The sequence below is a fragment of the Leptodactylus fuscus genome, chromosome 6 (assembly GCF_031893055.1).
Source record: "Leptodactylus fuscus isolate aLepFus1 chromosome 6, aLepFus1.hap2, whole genome shotgun sequence".
NCBI lineage: Eukaryota > Metazoa > Chordata > Amphibia > Anura > Leptodactylidae > Leptodactylus > Leptodactylus fuscus.
The window spans coordinates 64,734,903-64,752,745 of NC_134270.1; the positions used below are offsets into that span (position 1 = coordinate 64,734,903).

The following is a 17,843-nucleotide window of genomic DNA, read 5'->3' on the forward strand; positions in this document are numbered from 1 at the left end:
CAGATATAATACATGAGTAAGTCATGAAACCTTCTCCCCCTCCTCAGTCTCTAGTCCGGACCTGAAGGCTGAAGGAGCCCAAAGACCTCATTACAGCATAATATGACTCCAATATTATACATGGTGCAGGTGCATCAGAACCCAAAGCTTCTGGCTACACCTCTGAATGTGTGAATACTTAATTTGTACTTTAGGAAATTGTCCAGTTTGCATATTAGTTTGTAATTCTGCCACATTTTACTTAGGGGGATTTAAAGGGGCTCTATCAGCAAAATTATGCTGTATGAGCCCCACATATGCGTGAATAGAATTTAAAAAGGCTATTCAGGCACCGCTAATCTTATTATAAACCCTCCCACCGTTCTAGAATAAAACTATAAAAACATATATGTAAATCTTACTTATCAAGCACCCTGGGCGGTGATGCACGATCTGACGTCATCTTCTGGCACGCCTTCCTCTTTCTTCTTTCGGTGACTCCTTCCGTTCCCGGCTTCATCGTCATCTTCTTCCGGTGGTTCATGACATCGAATCATGAATCACTGCCCAGCGTGCGCGCTAAGGTATGATTTACAGCTATGTTTTTATAGTTTTATTTTAAAACGGTGGGGGGGGGGTTAAGATAACATTAGCGGTGCCTGAATATGTGGGGCTCATACGGCATAATTTTGCTGAATGAGCCCCAGCTCATTTTGTAGCTCATTGCATTACAAGCTATTTTTGGGTTCCCTGTATATAGAGTAGGCAGTAAGCTATCTCTAGTGGAAGCTACTGACACACTGGGGTAGATTTACTGTTCCTATTCATATGCAGCAACCCAGCGGAGGAGAACGGAGAGTGTGGAACACGGGCTGTGTCACTTACTGAGCCTACAATTGTACTCACACACTCCGAATCCTCCACTAGGCTGTACAGAAAAAGGGGATTCCTGGGGCCACACGGTGGCTTAGTGGTTAACACTGCAGCCTTGCAGCACTGGAGTACTGGTGTTAAAATCCCGCCAAGGGCAAAAAACCATCTACAAGGAGTTTGTATGTTCTCCCCATGTTTGCATGGATTTCCATCCCATATTCCAAAGAAATACTGTTAGGGAAAAATGTACATTGTGGACTTACAATCTACAAAAAAAAAAAAAAAAAAGGGGATTCCTGCAGCTCTTGTCTTTCCCCGGGGCACTCCTTGTTGGAGAGGGGACTTCTCGAGTCAGTGTGGATGTTGTACAGGAGGCCCTGATGATGATGCAGGCAACATCCAGCAGTTGAAGGGTAAACCAAATACCTTTTTTTAAACAACCCCAACAGATGCTCCAGCAGCTTTGAAGGAAGACGCTCAGCATACAGTTTCATACAGAATTTCCAAGGCTTAAGAGTTTTGCCACGGCAATATAGACACCGCAGTACTTGACGTACTGTTCTCTTCTCCTCCTCTCGTACCTAACTCATCAGATAGAGAACTGCAACGGGGCTATGAGTCCTTATAGGGAACACTCCTGTACAGTACCTCTGTAGCTCCTAATGGCACCAATGTCTCTCGGGAACCCACAAAGTTCTCTCATTAACTCCAGGGCAGCCTCCGGACGTACCTTGCAATTAGATGGTTGATGCTAGAATGCTGCTCTCTGAAATAAGGCCTGATCTCCTAGTCCTCTGGATCACTGAACTTCTCAACCACTGGACTACTAACCACTGGACTACTAGCCACTGGACTACTAACCACTAGACTAATCTCTACTACAGCTGCTAGAGAATATATTCCCTGTCCTAGAACCCCGCACTTTGGCCTGTGATTGGTCAAGAGGAGTACAGCATTAAATGAAAGTGCGTATGTACAGTAAAATGGCAGACATAATGTGCTTCAATATAGACACCTATACAGACAAGACAACCCTGGGGTACATGTAACAGACACAAAACATATAGCAGCATTGCTCTGGGATGCTGCACATACTTAAAGAAGATCTGTCATCAAGTACAAAAGACTAAATGCCTACATCATCTGTGCCCCTGATCAATTAACAAGGCCAAATTGATCAAGGGTGCAGTGACCATCAAATGTCTGCATTTCACATTTTGTACTTGGTGACACATACTCTTTAAAAATAGTGTTTATTTATGACTAACTCTTAGAATAGGCCATAAATATCTGACCCCCATGGATCAGCTGTTCGGTGTGTCCATTCTGTGTACTATACATTGAATTGATGTAATTGGAGACAGAGGTGAAGTATTGGCACCCAGCCACTTTGTGTTTCCAGCAGAACACTGTATAGAGTACATATAGTATCGGATATCCTAATGATACGCCATAAATAAAAGAACATGGACAATCATTTAAAGATTATTCACACAACAGCAATCAGGCTAGGTTCACACTTGCATCTGTCGCTCTGGTCCGTTCTCCTAAAAACAGTTGCAATAATCTGTGTAAACCCCATATGAATGGAATAGCTACACAAATGTGTACTGTATGTAAACGAATCACATGTGAATAAATATTGTTCCCACAATCCAATACTCTCTGATAACTTGAGTATAAAACATGATGCCATTCAGCGTCAGTACAAGCAAAGCAGCTTTCTGCTGGGTTCTCCTATCACCGCTGCCTCTTATTCCTTCCTATAATGAATTTGTAATTTCCAACTTCAGTATAAAACGTACATCTAGAATCTATCACTAAGATCTGCTCACGTCGCACCTGAATAATGAGGCTTTTGTTCATGGATTTCCTTCTCTGGTTACATAGTTACATAGTAGATGAGGTTGGATAAAGACATGAGTCCATCAAGTCCAACCTATAACCCTACAATCCCCTACAGTGTTGATCCAGGGGAAGGAAAAAAACCCCATGAGGCTTATGCCAATTGCCCTATTTCAGGGGAAAAAATTCCTTCCCGACTCCAAATCTGGCAGTCAGTATAAAACCCTGGATCAACGTGTCCTTAAAATCTAGAGACCATAACCCATTATATTTTTCTCTTCAAGAAAGGCATCCAGGCCCACTTTGAACTTGTTCAGTGAATCCGCCATCACCACTTCCTGGGGCAGAGAGTTCCAGAGCCTCGTTGTTCTTACTGTGAAGAATCCCCTTCTATGTTTCTGGTGAAACCTTCTCTCCTCCAGACGTAGAGGATGTCCTCTTGTCACTGTCACTGGCCTAGGAGTAAAAATATCCTTAGAAAGTTCTTTGTATTGTCCCTTCATGTATTTGTACATTGTTATTAGATCTCCCCGTAGACGTCTTTTCTCTAAACTGAATAACCCCAAGTTTGTTAATCTATTGTTGTACTCCAGTCCACCCATTCCCCTAATCATTTTGGTTGCCCATCTTTGCACTCTTTCAAGTTCACTTATGTCTTTCTTGTATATCGGGGCCCAAAATTGCGCACAATATTCTAAGTGTGGCCGTACCAGTGATTTGTATAGAGGCATAGCTATGTCCTTGTCATGAGAATCTAGACCTCTTTTGATGCATCCCATAACTTTATTTGCCTTGGCAGCAGCTGCCTGGCACTGGTCATTAAAGGTAAGCTTGCTGTCCACCAAAATCCCTAAGTCTTTTTCATTGACAGTCTTACCCAGTAATTTACTATTTAGTACATAGTCATACATTTTATTACGTCGCCCAAAGTGCATTACTTTACATTTGTCAACATTAAACTTCATTTGCCAAGTCTCCGCCCATGCTTCCAGTTTCCTTAGATCCCCTTGTAATATTCTACTATCCTCCTCATTATTGATTTCCCTACAAAGTTTTGTATCATCTGCAAATATAGACACCCTGCTTTGTAAACCCTCTACCAGGTCATTAATAAAGATATTAAACAAGAGAGGACCTAATACTGACCCTTGTGGCACCCCACTGGTGACTGTGGCCCAGTCTGAATATTTACCATTAACAAGTACCCTCTGTTTCCTATCAGTGAGCCAGTTGCTAACCCAAATGCATATGTTTTCCCCCAGTCCCAACATTCTCATTTTGCATACCAACCGTTTATGTGGAACAGTATCAAAAGCCTTTGAAAAGTCCAGGTACACCACGTCTACTGCATTACCCATGTCCAGTCTTGAACTTACCTCCTCATAGAAGCTGATCAGATTAGTCTGACAGGACCGATTCCTCATAAACCCATGCTGATTTGGTGTTATAAGATTATTTACATTGAGATACTCCAGGATAGCATCTCTTAGAAAGCCCTCAAATATCTTTCCCACCACAGAAGTTAAACTTACTGGCCTATAGTTTCCAGGTTCCCTTTTACACCCCTTTTTGAAAATTGGCACCACATTTGCTATTCGCCAATCCTGTGGAACAGACCCAGTCATTACTGAATCCTTAAATATTAGATACAAGGGTCTATCTATGACCATGCTTAATTCCCTCAGAACTCGGGGGTGTATACCATCTGGACCGGGCGATTTCTCTATTTTAGTGTTTTGCAGGCGGCGCTGCACTTCTTCCTGGGTTAAGCAGGTGACATTTAATTGAGAGTTTACATTACCCCTAATCATGTTGTTGACCAATGGATTTTCTTGTGTAAACACTGTAGAGAAGAAGGCATTTAATACTTGTGCTTTTTCCTCATCCTCCTCCACCATTACACCCAGATTATTTTTGAGAGTGCCCACATTGTCAGTTTTTATTCTCTTATTATTTATGTAATTGAAGAATAATTTTGGATTACTTTTACTTTCCTTGACAATTTTTCTCTCAGCCTCAATCTTCGCCTCCTTTATTTGTTTTTTGCACAATTTATTTTTCTCCTTATAGTTTTTTAATGCTGTGTCGCTACTTTCTTGTTTTAGTACTTTAAATGCTTCCTTTTTACCCCTCATTGCATTCTGTACTGTTTTAGTTAGCCATATTGGTTTTCTATGATTTCTGGCCCGCTTATTCCCATAGGGTATGTGTTTTCTAGTGCTCTTATTTAGTATATTTTTGAAGATGTCCCATTTAGTTTGTGTTCCCGTCACGTTGAGGACATTGTCCCAGTTTATGCTGCTAAGCTCCTCTCTCAGCTGGTTAAAATTTGCCTTCCTGAAGTTTAGTGTTTTTGTACCCCCTCTAATGAACGTCTTCTTAATGTGTACAAGAAAACTTATTATGTTATGGTCACTATTACCCAGATGTCCCCCAACCTCCACTTTTGATAATGTGTCAGGTTCATTTGTTAAAATTAGGTCTAAAAGTGCCTCGCCTCTTGTTTGGTCCTGCACTAGTTGCGATAGGTAATTGTATTTTATTACTGACAAGAACCTGTTCCCTTTGTTGGATCTGCAGGTTTCTGCCTCCCAGTTGATATCAGGGTAGTTGAAATCCCCCATAATAATGACTTTATTCTGCTTTGCGGCCTCATCTATTTGTTTTACTAGTATATTTTCAGCTTCTTCCGTTATATTTGGAGATTTATAACAAACCCCTATCAGTATTTTATTATTTGTTCCTCCCGTAATCTCCACCCATAAGGACTCCACATAATCATTTTCCTCCCAGATGCCCTCACGCAGGACTGACTTAAGGCCGGTTTTTACGTATAAGCAAACCCCTCCCCCTTTCTTATTTGTACGCTCCTTTCTAAACATACTGTACCCTTGTATATTTATAGCCCAGTCATAGCTAGAGTCCAGCCATGTCTCACTTACCCCCACCATATCATAATTGTCTTCCAACATCATCACTTCTAGTTCCTCCATCTTGTTAGTAAGACTTCGGGCATTCGTATACATACATTTCATAGATTTATCTTCCCTACTCTTCCACTGCCTACTGACTGCTCTAACCCCACCCCCCGCTCCACCCCCAGTTACAGTATCTAGCCCTCTTTCCATTTCTACACTATCTTGCCCTCTACATCTGTTACCCTCTCCCCCAGTACCTAGTTTAAACACTCCTCCAACCGTCTAGCCATCTTCTCCCCCAGCACAGCTGCACCCTCCCCATTGAGATGCAGCCCATCCCTAGCATAGAACCTGTAGCCCACAGCAAAGTCGGCCCAGTTCTCCAGGTACCCAAACCCCTCCTTCCTACACCAACTCTTGAGCCACTTGTTCACCTCCCTAATCTCCCGCTGCCTTTCCTGTGTGGCTCGTGGAACAGGCAGTATTCCAGAGAATACTACCCTGGAGGTCCTTGCCTTCAACTTGCTCCCTAAATCCCTGAAATCATTTTTAAGGACCTTCCACCTACCGCTAACTTTGTCATTTGTGCCAACGTGCACCATGACCGCTGGATCCACACCAGCCCCACCCAGTAATCTGTCAACCCGATCCGCGATATGTCGAACTCGAGCGCCAGGAAGGCAACACACCGTGCGACAATCCCGGTCTTTGTGACAGATTGCCCTATCTGTTACCCTAATAATTGAATCTCCCACTACCAGCACCTGTCTAGTCTTCTCTGCGCTCCTATCCCCCTTCTTACTGGAGAAGACATTCCCCTGGCTTTCAGAGGAAGTATCGTGCTGCAGCAATGTTACCCCTGTACTAACATCCCCCTCATCTGCCAATTTAGCAAACTTGTTGGGGTGTGCCAGTTCAGGAATAACCTCCCTGGCACTCTTCCCTCTACCCCGCTGGTTTCTAACTGTCACCCAGCTAGCTGCCTCAAGTTCCTGCACCTCCATGCTACCATCCCCCTCTGCACTTGCCTCAATGAGATGTTGCTCTGTGAGCATCAAACTCCTTTCCAAATTACCAATGGATCGCAGTGTTTCAATTCGCCCATTTAGATCCATGATCTGGGCTTCCAAATGTGCAATGTGATTGCATCTTTCACAACAGTATGTCCCCTCAAGCGGCTGCTCAAGCAGAGCATACATGTTGCAAGATGCACACTGGACAGCATTGGTAAGTATGGAGCTCATCTTACCTGATGGGGAATATTACAGCAAAACACACAAATTCAAATACAAAATAAAAGGGTTTTCCCTGTAAAGTCCCTGAATCTAAAGTCACTTAATATTAAGTCACACTTAGACCAAACCACACTCGCAAGCTCCCACACTCGCTTAATACTTAGCTTTTTTATAGCTGCTCCAAGTAGGCCAGAAAGCTGCCACTGATCCCACTGATTCTCTGGTACAGAACACTGTATAGAGTACATATAGTATCGGATATCCTAATGATACGCCATAAATAAAAGAACATGGACAATCATTTAAAGATTATTCACACAACAGCAATCAGGCTAGGTTCACACTTGCATCTGTCGCTCTGGTCCGTTCTCATAAAAACAGTTGCAATAATCTGTGTAAACCCCATATGAATGGAATAGCTACACAAATGTGTACTGTATGTAAACGAATCACATGTGAATAAATATTGTTCCCACAATCCAATACTCTCTGATAACTTGAGTATAAAACATGATGCCATTCAGCGTCAGTACAAGCAAAGCAGCTTTCTGCTGGGTTCTCCTATCACCGCTGCCTCTTATTCCTTCCTATAATGAATTTGTAATTTCCAACTTCAGTATAAGACATACATCTAGAATCTATCACTAAGATCTGCTCACGTCGCACCTGAATAATGAGGCTTTTGTTCATGGATTTCCATCTCTGGTTAATTGTTCCGCACAGACATAGTGTGATGTTCCTGGTGTCACAGAGTCACTCCTGTACCTGGGAAAGGGCGGATGACATCGACTACTCTTATCACTTATTAACTGATAAAGTTTATGTTTGTTTCAGGAAAACAAATGGCGAATTTCAAAGGCCACGCACTACCTGGCAGCTTCTTCCTGGTATTTGGCCTGTGGTGGTCGGTAAAGTATCCTCTCAAATACTTCAACGGCAGATTCAAGGGAAAATGCCGCAACAACAAATGTTACAAGCGCCTGGAGATCATAGAGGGCATCGTGAAGGCTGTGTTTGCTCTCATAGGTAAGGACCGTATCCATTACTAAAATTTTAGTTTGTGAAATCAGGGCTGGGGACTGTCCCCAATTCTTTAGTGTATGCTCACTTTTATACACACCACAATCATTCTCAGTCCAGGAATTTTCTGGGATTGTCGTGAATTTTCCACAACAATCTTGACAGTTGTCACATATGACTGTATATTTTCAGACTCGGGGCACTCCTGGAATAAAAATTCCTTTGGTGTTAGAAGTTACGATGTGAATGGGTCTTTGAATATTACAGAACTGTATTGTAAGCAGGGCAAACCGCTGACTCCGACACTGACTTCTTTATACATGTAAAAAACAAAAAACTTGAGTCTTTAGTAGTTGATACCTTTTTTAATGGCTAACTTAATAATGATGACAGATTACAAGCTTTCGAGATAACTATGATCCCTTCTTCAGGTGTAGTACCTGAGGAAGGGATGAGAGTTATCCCGAAAGCTTGTAATCTGTCATCATTATTAAGTTAGTTAGTTCTGTAAGAGGGAAGCCAAATTAACCCTTGGACTGGGAACATTCTATAAGATATATTAATTCTTAGCATATTATAATTAATAATAGTATTACTGATTTCTAACTCTCTTCATGTAGGGATTCTGGCTGAGCAGTTCGTCCCAGATGGTCCACATATGCACCTTGTCAATGGAGAGGACCATAGTTGGGTAAAGCTAATGAACTGGCAGCACACTACAATGTATTTCTTCTATGGACTTTCCGGAGTGGTGGATATTTTGACATACTTCCCCCTAAACGTTCCTCAAGGGCTGGATCGTTTGTCCTTAGCTTTGGCTGTATTCATTGAAGGTAAAAACATTATTTAACAGTATGTGACAGGGTCTTGTGGGCAGTCTGTTCTGTGGCTGTACAAGCCTTCATCCATTATGTCCTTTCGGTTTTTAAGCTGCTAATAATCACATAATGGCTGCAGCAGGGTTTACATTACTCTCTCAAGAAGTGGCTATGTACAATAAGGAGCAGTCTCCCCCCCCCCCCCCTCCCATATCCATTACTGTTCTGCCATACTGCCAGCAGAAACTGTCCAATAACAAATAGCTGAGAAAAGTCCAAATGACCATAATATAGGAGGATTGCAAATACATGGAGGAATGCAGGTAACAGAGGAACAAAAAACAATCCATTAGTACAGTCAGGAATGTTGCTTGCTGTGTGTGAATAATGTCTGTAATTACACAAGCATAGAACTAGATAGAATACTTTTTTTCTTACATTGTAAGCTGTGAGATTTGCAGATTTTGCAGACCTGTGAAGGAACCCTGGGAACATTATGGGAGCAGACTTATTTCTAATTAAAGTGTGTTACCTTTTGGTCCAGAATCATATGTTGTATGAAATGAAACTAGGTTGTCTGAAGAGTTAGTGACCATTTAATAAGTCAGGCTTTTCAGAAGAATTGGGTTTCCCTGACATCTATTCACTGACTTAAAACAGCCACTTTTACCATTGAAATAATTGGAAATGTAAGGCTCAGTAAGCAAACAAGCAAACCAAGCATTGGTGCAAAGTGAGCCCTGACCTATCAAACTTGTACAGTTGTGGCCAAAAGTTCTAAGACTTGACACAAATTTGTTTTTTTTAGACGATTTACTGCTTCAGTGCTTTTGGACCTTTTAGATGTTTCTATGGTCACTGATGTATAATTAGAAGAATTTCATAAGTTTTTAACTTTTATTAAGAAATACATTAAGTTTATGCAAAGACTCAAAATATATAGTGTTTACCCTTATTTTAAAAATTAGAGTAAACACTATAAATATTGACTTCTGCAATGTGCCCTGGCAAGCTGGATAACAGTTTGTGGCCAAATTCTGACTGATGCGAACCATTCTTACGTAATCGATTATTGAAGTTTGTCACAATTTCTGTGTTTTTGTTTGTCCACCCACTTTTTGATAAGATTGAGCTCTGAGGAGTTCCTATCCATGGATCCAAAATTTCAATGTTTTGTTCACCAAGCCACTTAGTTATCACTTTTGCCTTGCGACATGGTGCTCCATCATGCTGAGAAAGCATTGTTCATCACCAAATTGCTCCTAGATGGTTGGGAGAAGTTGCCGTTGGGGGATGTTTGATACCGTTCTGTATTCAAGGCAGTGTTCTCAGGCAAAATTGTAATTGAGATCGCTCCCTTGGAGGGAAAGAAACCAGAACCATGAATGGTCTCCAGATGCTTTACTGTTGGCATGAGATAGGACCTTTGGTAACACTCATCTTTTCACCTCCAGACAATCATTTATCCAGAAGCTTCTTCTCTCCTAGAAAAACAACAATAACAAACTAATATTCTATAGGAAATACAGAAACAATTTCTCCCAACAATTCAGGAGCAATTTGGTGTACTTTTCTGGTATGATGAAGCACCGTGTCATTAAATCAAAAATGAGAACAAAGAGGCTCGGTGAGCAAAACATTGAAATTTTGGGTCCATGGCTAGGAACTCCCGAGATCTTAATTTCATTAAGAATCTGTGGTCAGTCCTCAAAAAGTGGGTCACAGAAATTACGATAAACTCCAAGCGCTAACTAATGAAGAATGGGTTGTTATTAGTGTTGAGCGAGTAGTATTCGATCGAATACCTCACTGGCATAGAAATGCGTGTAATCGGCCGAACACCAAGGGGTTAAATGCATCGAATATTCGAAGCATTTAACCCCTTGGTGTTCGGCCGATTACACACATTCCTATGCCGGCGAGGTATTCGATCGAATACTACTCACTCAGCACTAGTTGTTATCAGTCAAGATTTGGCCCAGAAGCCAATATCTAGTATGCCAGGGCAGATTAGAGAAGTCTGAAAGATAAGTGTCAAATCTGAAAATATTGAATATTTGCATAACTAATAATGATGATATCTTAATTTATTTAGCGCCAACATATTTTGTAACATGTTAATGAACATGAACTTGTTAATAAACAGTTAAAAACTTGTGAAATCCTTAAAATCATACTCAGTAGTTAAATTGGACCAGAAAGTGCCGGAACTCAGTTCCAGCATAATTAAAAAATGTATGTCAGCGTTCCTATATAAGCTAAGAAATTGTCTGACCCAGAATGTGATACATAAAAAACAATGTTACTTACCTCTCCTGGCTCCGGAAGAATTCAGGACTACTTGGTGACGTCTGGGACGTCACATGGACCAGGGCTTGCATCCTTATGCGTCGCGACGCAAGCCCCTGCTCACATGACATCCCATACATCATTGAAGATAGCCGACATATGCGTGGAGTGTGCTGGAGCCAGGGAGAGGTTATTAACTGTGTTTTTTATATTTGTATCCAACCCTGGGTCTCTGGTTATTATACTCTGGGGACCCTAGAGTATAATAATTGTTCATGGGTGTCCACAATAGGGTATAATACTATGTGCAGGGGCCACTATGGGGCATAAATTATGTCGATCGTTGGTCGGTCAGCGTCTTCCGGGGTGGTGGGGGGAGAGCATGGACACAAATGGAAAAATGAATAGTCCATCTGACAGTTCTTTATGAGATATTACCATGGTTCTCTTTTTAGAATAGACACTGTATATATCCTAAGGATATGTCTGTATTGTGCCTTCAGACCAGAGTCCCTAATTTTGTTGTTATCAGACAACAGTATATTAAGTCTGTTGTTAGATATACACTATTAGTTCACATAGCAGATTTAAGAGTGCAGATACAAATTGCTGTCTATTTCTACATAGGAGGAAGAAAACCTGTGACCACAGCTTTGGCTGTGACTGCAACTTGCCATTAGGAGCATATACTTCACTCATATATATACTAGTAGTCAAAGATTCTTTTAGTCATGGTCTGGTGAATGGAGGCTTGTGTAAGAACCTTAAACTGGCCATATACAATAGAATTGTGTTGGTCGAAATGGCTGATTTTGGTAATTTTGTCCAACAATTAGCCATGAAAATATTTTAAAAAAATTTGTTCACTACAAACAATGACCAACTTTCATCTGCCAAAAAATAGTTCAGCCCTGATGGATATTTTTGGGCAGTGGTTGGCAGAAAATATGAGCGCTTTGCATTCTGTGCTGCTTTTGTTATTAGAAAACTCGCACTGTTAATGTTGACAGTGGGATTAGTTGGGTGACATCATGGCCATTCAATATCTAACGTATATGGAGAGCTTTAGTGTTTGTGGAAGATGTAAAGCAAAGACTACCGCAAATATTAAAAAAAAAAAAGGTGTGACCAACCACAAAGTATATAAGAACCATGCGCTGTAAGATCAAATATCCAATATAAACCCAGCAAAAAATGACCACCAGGTCATCTACCAAAAATACATGAGGATATGTACAATGCTCAAAAAGAAAACCATAGGGTACTCGTATTGAAAAAAACGCTATAGAGAGCCTGCAATGATCAAATAATCTCTTATTGCAGCCTAATATCTGACAATATCTCAGAGATCTGCTACAATACTTGTACCTTGAATATAAAACTCACATCTATCTTGTAGCAACAGAAGTCCTTTGACAGGTCAACATACATAATGAGGGAACAATCTTACCAGTGCTTATCAAGTCAACAACCATGTGGGTGAGTAGGTACAGGAAAGTCGCAGTCCAGAGCAAGATGGTGCCAGGAACAATGCCTTGGTCTGTACCCTTAACATTCCACTGAAAGTGGTTTCCTCCCTTACAAGGGCAGTACCACAACTGAATCCTAAAATACATCTTACATCTTCCTATCTGTCCCAACATGTGTTATCTGGGTCACAAGACCTCATCGGGGAAGATGGGATTAAAGAGACACATTTAACCCCGAGGTGTATGTATTAACAAATTATACAAATCTGTTTAAACTGTACATAACGAACCACTAAAAAATACTTTGAGAGTCCAAAGAGCAAAATTCTACGGCACCATTCCCTTCTATTTGCCACTTTGAAGCACAAAGAAGTGTCAACTTACGGTGGTAACGTGTATATGTAGAGAGTAGAGATGAGCGATTCCAATCGAATACCACGCAGTAAACGCACAAAAAATTCGGCATGGATGCATACGCTGCGTCCCACAAGTGTTACATCCAAGTTACCCTATTAGATACATCCAGCTGTGTCAGAGTGATGGGCATGGGCTCAATATCTTCAGCTGTGTGTCCATCCTCTCCTCCCCAAAAACTATAGTGGCTTCTCACACAGGCACGACCCATTGTGATGCCTCTGAGCTGATATTTGCTATTAAACAATATGTAGTTTCTTGTAAGCACATAATGGAGGAACTTCAATAGAAAATCAATATGGGCACGAAATTCTCTTGATCTCAGATAAAAATTCCATTTCTCTAATACCAAAATCTTGGGAAAAGGAAGAATACAGGGCTTCAACATCTATGCTACCCAAACTGCAGTCTTCTATCACAATATTCTCAAAGTGTTTTAATAAGTCAGTACAGGTACCAAAAAGTGACACAGCACCTTATCAAGATAGGATATACCTGTAGAATTCGACACCTGCTTGAATATAGACACAGGCGTGTACGCAGGGGTGAACCTGCCCCTTTCGCCGCCCGAGGCGAACGACAGAAAGCGTGGAGGGGCGTGGCTAAGCGAAGGGGCGGGCTTAGCGGTGTTCGCAGGCTGAGAGCAGGCACGGAGAGGACCTGCTCTTTGCCTGAGCGTGAGGGGAGGCTGCTGGAGCAGCGCTGCTCCAGTGGCCTCCCCAATCCACCACTCGGTGCTAAGCCAGTCCAGGACAGCTTGTCCTGGACTGGCTTAGGTAAGCAAAAATGCCGCCCTCCCTGGGGCCCTGGCATAGCGCCGCCTGAAGCGGTCGCCTCATGGGAGATGCGGCGCTGCGTGTATGCAATATTTATAGCTATTATAAGTAATTTACCTCTTAGTCTACTGCATGTTTGTATATGGGGCATTGAATCTTGGCTGCTGATTTTATACTGGGTTCTTTCAGTGACCGAGGTCCATGAATGAGATGACCTGCATCAACTACAATGACTTTTGGGGTTCAGTGGACTTCGGCTGCTTAGTTACTGTGGTTTTCTGTGAGGCAGATCGGCTGTATAAAGTGAAACTCTGATGCCTAGAGTTGCTATGGACAGGCACAAGAAGTATCATTGGCCAATGCCCTGTGCTGCCACCTATCATGAGCTCTTACTGGCGGTAGAAGGAGTGGTTTGAGGTGTGGTCTGGAGTATGGTAATATTGAGACACTCAGCCTTAGATATTGAGTGCTGTGATGGTGATTCGCAGCGCCCAGTTCACACCCACCACTCTGACACAGCAAATATGGGGCCTTAGATGGACGAACCTTAAAGGGGCTCTATCACTGGGAAAAGTCATTTTTAACTAATCACATCTTTGCATAGCCTTTAGAAAGTCTATTCCACACCTACCTTTAGTATATACTGTAGATTGCCTCAGTGTTTTCTGAATAAGTCTGTTTTTATTCATATGCTAATTAGACTGTGGCACGATGCATTGTGCACACCTCTCCTGTTGTTTCCTATGGGAGACTGCTGATGATGATGATGATGACGATGACTCAGCTTCCTGTTTGCCTCACACACATAGGAGATAATAGGAGAGAGGAGGCTGCTGGGAACTTCCTGAGCTGGCTGGAGGCTCATTAGCATATGAATAAAAACTTATTCAGAGACCACTGAGGAAATCTACATACTAAAGGTAGGTGTGGAATAGACTTTCTAAAGCCTATGCAAGCATGTGATTAGTTAAAAATGACTTTTCTCAATGATACCTTTAAGGGTATGTTCACATGGCGGAATTTGCATTCCACATGTGAACATTCCACGCGGCATCCGCTCCGGTTTAGGCCCGAATGAATAGGCCTAATTGGGAGGGAGTCTCACGCGGCGGACGCCGTGGCTGAGTCATGACACTTCTTTTTTCCCGCTACTAGCAGAAAAAAGAAGCGAGCAGCTCCCACTGAAGTCAATGGGAGCCCTTTTTGACAGTGCATTTTGAGGCGGATTCTTATGCCACTCTTGATTCCCTTGAAAGTAAGTCAATGCAAGTGAGTTTAGTACACATGAATGACCAGGGCATCCTTGCCCTGGCTTGCCTAGTTTCCTATACCACTCTGAAAAAGTGGCGAGCTGGGCATTGGAGATAAGATCCGCTATTTTGCAACAAAAAAAATGTACAAAGTTAAGATGAATTTTTGGCCACTGTCTAGACGCAACAGGATTACTAGTAAATGTGGGTCATTGTTTTTATGGGACACTTTTTTTTTTTTTTGCAGGCCTCCTCTTCTATTATCATGTGCACAACCGTCCACCTCTTGACCAGCACATTCATTCACTTCTTCTCATTGCCGTGTTCGGAGGCTCGATCGGCATTATGATTGAAGTGTTTCTGCGAGACAACATTGTCCTAGAAATATTCCGCTCTAGTCTGACAATACTCCAGGGGTCCTGGTTCTGGCAGGTCAGTATCACTATATACCAATGTTTGCACAGTCCTTGCCACGTGACTGGCATGTAATTCAGTGGAATTTTTTTTTTTTTTTTTTTGCCTGGCTGCAGAAAATTCTACTGTGAGGTCCTCCGATGCGTCATGTATTTTCTTTGCCTTATAGATTGGATTTGTGCTGTACCCACTTGGAGGAGCCCCTGAGTGGGATCAGAAGGACCATGAGAATATCATGTTCATAACCATGTGCTTCTGCTGGCACTATGCCGTGGCCTTGATTATTATATCCATTAATTATACATTGATTTATTGGTAAGTGTCAAGAGAGAATTATTTTCTATTTACAATCTGTCTGACTGGGCTCTATGGCCATACTTAGTATTTTCCGTCATTATTGTTTAGAAGACCAAACCAGGCCTGCAACATACAGAGAGGGATTTGAAGAAAGATTGGTACTTCTGTACTTTCGACTAACTGTAGTTGTCTTTTTGCTTACCCTACAATCACATGACGGAGTTTCATCTATGACATTTAGTCCATGTATTTGCCAGATTTACCGACCTGAACCTTATACTGCTAGGAGTCCCTCTCTTAGCATGTGTAGCTGTGATGCTAGTCCTTGTATCCCACCGAAATACTGTCCCGTACCAATTACAGTAGGTCACAGAGATTCCTAGCCTCACAGATAACTATGATGCTAGGATTTCCACTCCCAGCATACGGTTCAGGCCAATAAATTTGGCTAACACTAAGACAGTTTCATGGGTAAAACTCGGTCACTGAATCTAGTGTTACTAATACTGGATTGTGAAAGACCTGACTCGCATACAACATCATTTCCATAATCTCTTGTGAAATCTGCAACAATTTTAAACAATGTAATGCATTTTTTTTTTTTTTGCTGTGCAATGTTTGTGTAGTGGGAGAACACTCTGAAGGTGAAGAGTGAAAATAGATATTAAGTTGTGTTATTCATTACTATGCGCTAATAGAAACTCATCTTGTTGTGCATTAGGTGTGTGAAAAGAAACAATGGTCTGGCTGGAGAAGTTACCATTGGGATCAGGAAGCTAAATCCCAATAAACAGGCGGAGGTGCAGGCCGCTCTGCTCGCCGCCTCCGACGAGGAATAATAAGTATTACAGAAGAGGAAGTACCAAGGACCAAGAATACTGATACCTACTTGAGCACTTGCTTCTCTGAGATACTTTGTGAAGCCTAGAAGGCAACCTCTTCCTGACCTCAAGGTGCCATCTGCTATGGAATGAAGGAAATCTTTCTACACAAGTTCTGAATGTGGATACTTTTAGTATGAACAATGCACTGAACAGTATCTGTCCTGATGTATCATCATGACCACATTACACCCAGTGTAAAGATCAGTTTTTAGCTGTAATTTATTGAACAGATTCCAGTGGGGGGTTTTTATTTTTTTCCCCAGATGGCGATGAAGCCTAAAATGAACTTAACTTCAGTGTTGCTCCTGCACTCAGGAACAGTAAATGTGATATTTTCTGTAGCCATTTATAACTTTTGGAAGAAAAAAATAAAAATTCTAACAATCCTGAGCTGTTTTGAAGTTCTACATCTTTCTGAATTCTATACCAAAAACTTGGAATAACCCTGACAGTTATATACAGTTTTTGAATAACTCTTTCCTGTTTGTCCATCAGCAGTACACAAATGGGATGTTTTCCCCTAGATACAATTAGGAGAGACAGGCTAAAGGAAGTCTATCATTCGAAAAACACATTTTTAACTAATGGCACATTGGAATAGCCTTTAAAAAAACTATTCCCCCTACGCCCAACCAGCAGCACAACTGGGGTATTTCTGCCCCTGTGAGCTGTTAGGAGAGGTGGAACTTTTAATTAACTAACAGCTTTAACCCCCTATAAGAGGCCGCAAGACCTCCTCCCCCCTGTGTTTTTTTCTGTCCTGTGCAGACAGGACAGGTGGCGGTGGGGGAGAGGTGTTGCAACCTCTTACAGGGGGCACCTCTCCCTCCGATTTTCAGCTTTCTTACCTCCTCTCCTTGTCTCCTCCTGTCCGGGGTGTTCTCATCCTCCCCCTGTGCCGGCGCGCGTCTGCCGGCACTTCGGCGGGTCAGGAGGCGGGGAGGAACTTCTCTTCTCCGGCGGCGAAGGGGAACTGTAGTGCGCGGCCGTGTTCCCGGGCGGTGGACTTCTGCTTCCGGGTTTGCCGCGCATGCGCAGTTCTCCGGCCGTCGGTCACCGCTAACTGCGGTTTTTTGTGCGTTTTTCTCCCCCCTCCCTTGCTGGTAGTGAGGGGGGGGGGGAGTATTCAGGGCTCCTCCTGGTCTTGTTCCAGTTTCTAGGGGTCCTGTTCAGCAGGATTCGGGTCTTTTTAGTGAGGGGGTGGGGCCTCATCGTAAACCCCGCCCCTCCGGGTTTGCCCGGCTTATTTAAACTCCCCCCTGTCATCATTGCTTTGCTTGCTCACTCTCTGGGTGCTCAAGCTGTCGGTTTGTCCCTCAAGCACATTGTGGTGGTTAACCGTATTGTTTCAGGTTTAGCAGG

At 42.3% G+C, this 17,843-nt stretch overlaps 1 protein-coding gene across 2 annotated transcripts in view; it reads left to right on the top strand.

Annotated features, from left to right (window-relative positions):
* TMEM45B (transmembrane protein 45B) overlaps nt 1-16,801 on the top strand; it is a 28,754-nt gene extending 11,953 nt beyond the window's left edge. The window contains exons 2-6 of one of the 2 annotated variants that reach the window (XM_075278564.1): nt 7,685-7,876; nt 8,491-8,703; nt 15,134-15,318; nt 15,470-15,615; nt 16,319-16,801. In XM_075278564.1, coding sequence (XP_075134665.1) covers nt 7,693-7,876; nt 8,491-8,703; nt 15,134-15,318; nt 15,470-15,615; nt 16,319-16,436 — 846 coding nt within the window. In that variant the 5' untranslated portion in view covers nt 7,685-7,692 and the 3' untranslated portion in view covers nt 16,437-16,801. Of the gene's footprint in view, nt 1-7,671; nt 7,877-8,490; nt 8,704-15,133; nt 15,319-15,469; nt 15,616-16,318 lie in introns of those variants that run through there. The other variant, XM_075278563.1, reaches the window with a different exon arrangement.
* The last annotated feature ends 1,042 nt before the right edge of the window (nt 16,802-17,843 follow it).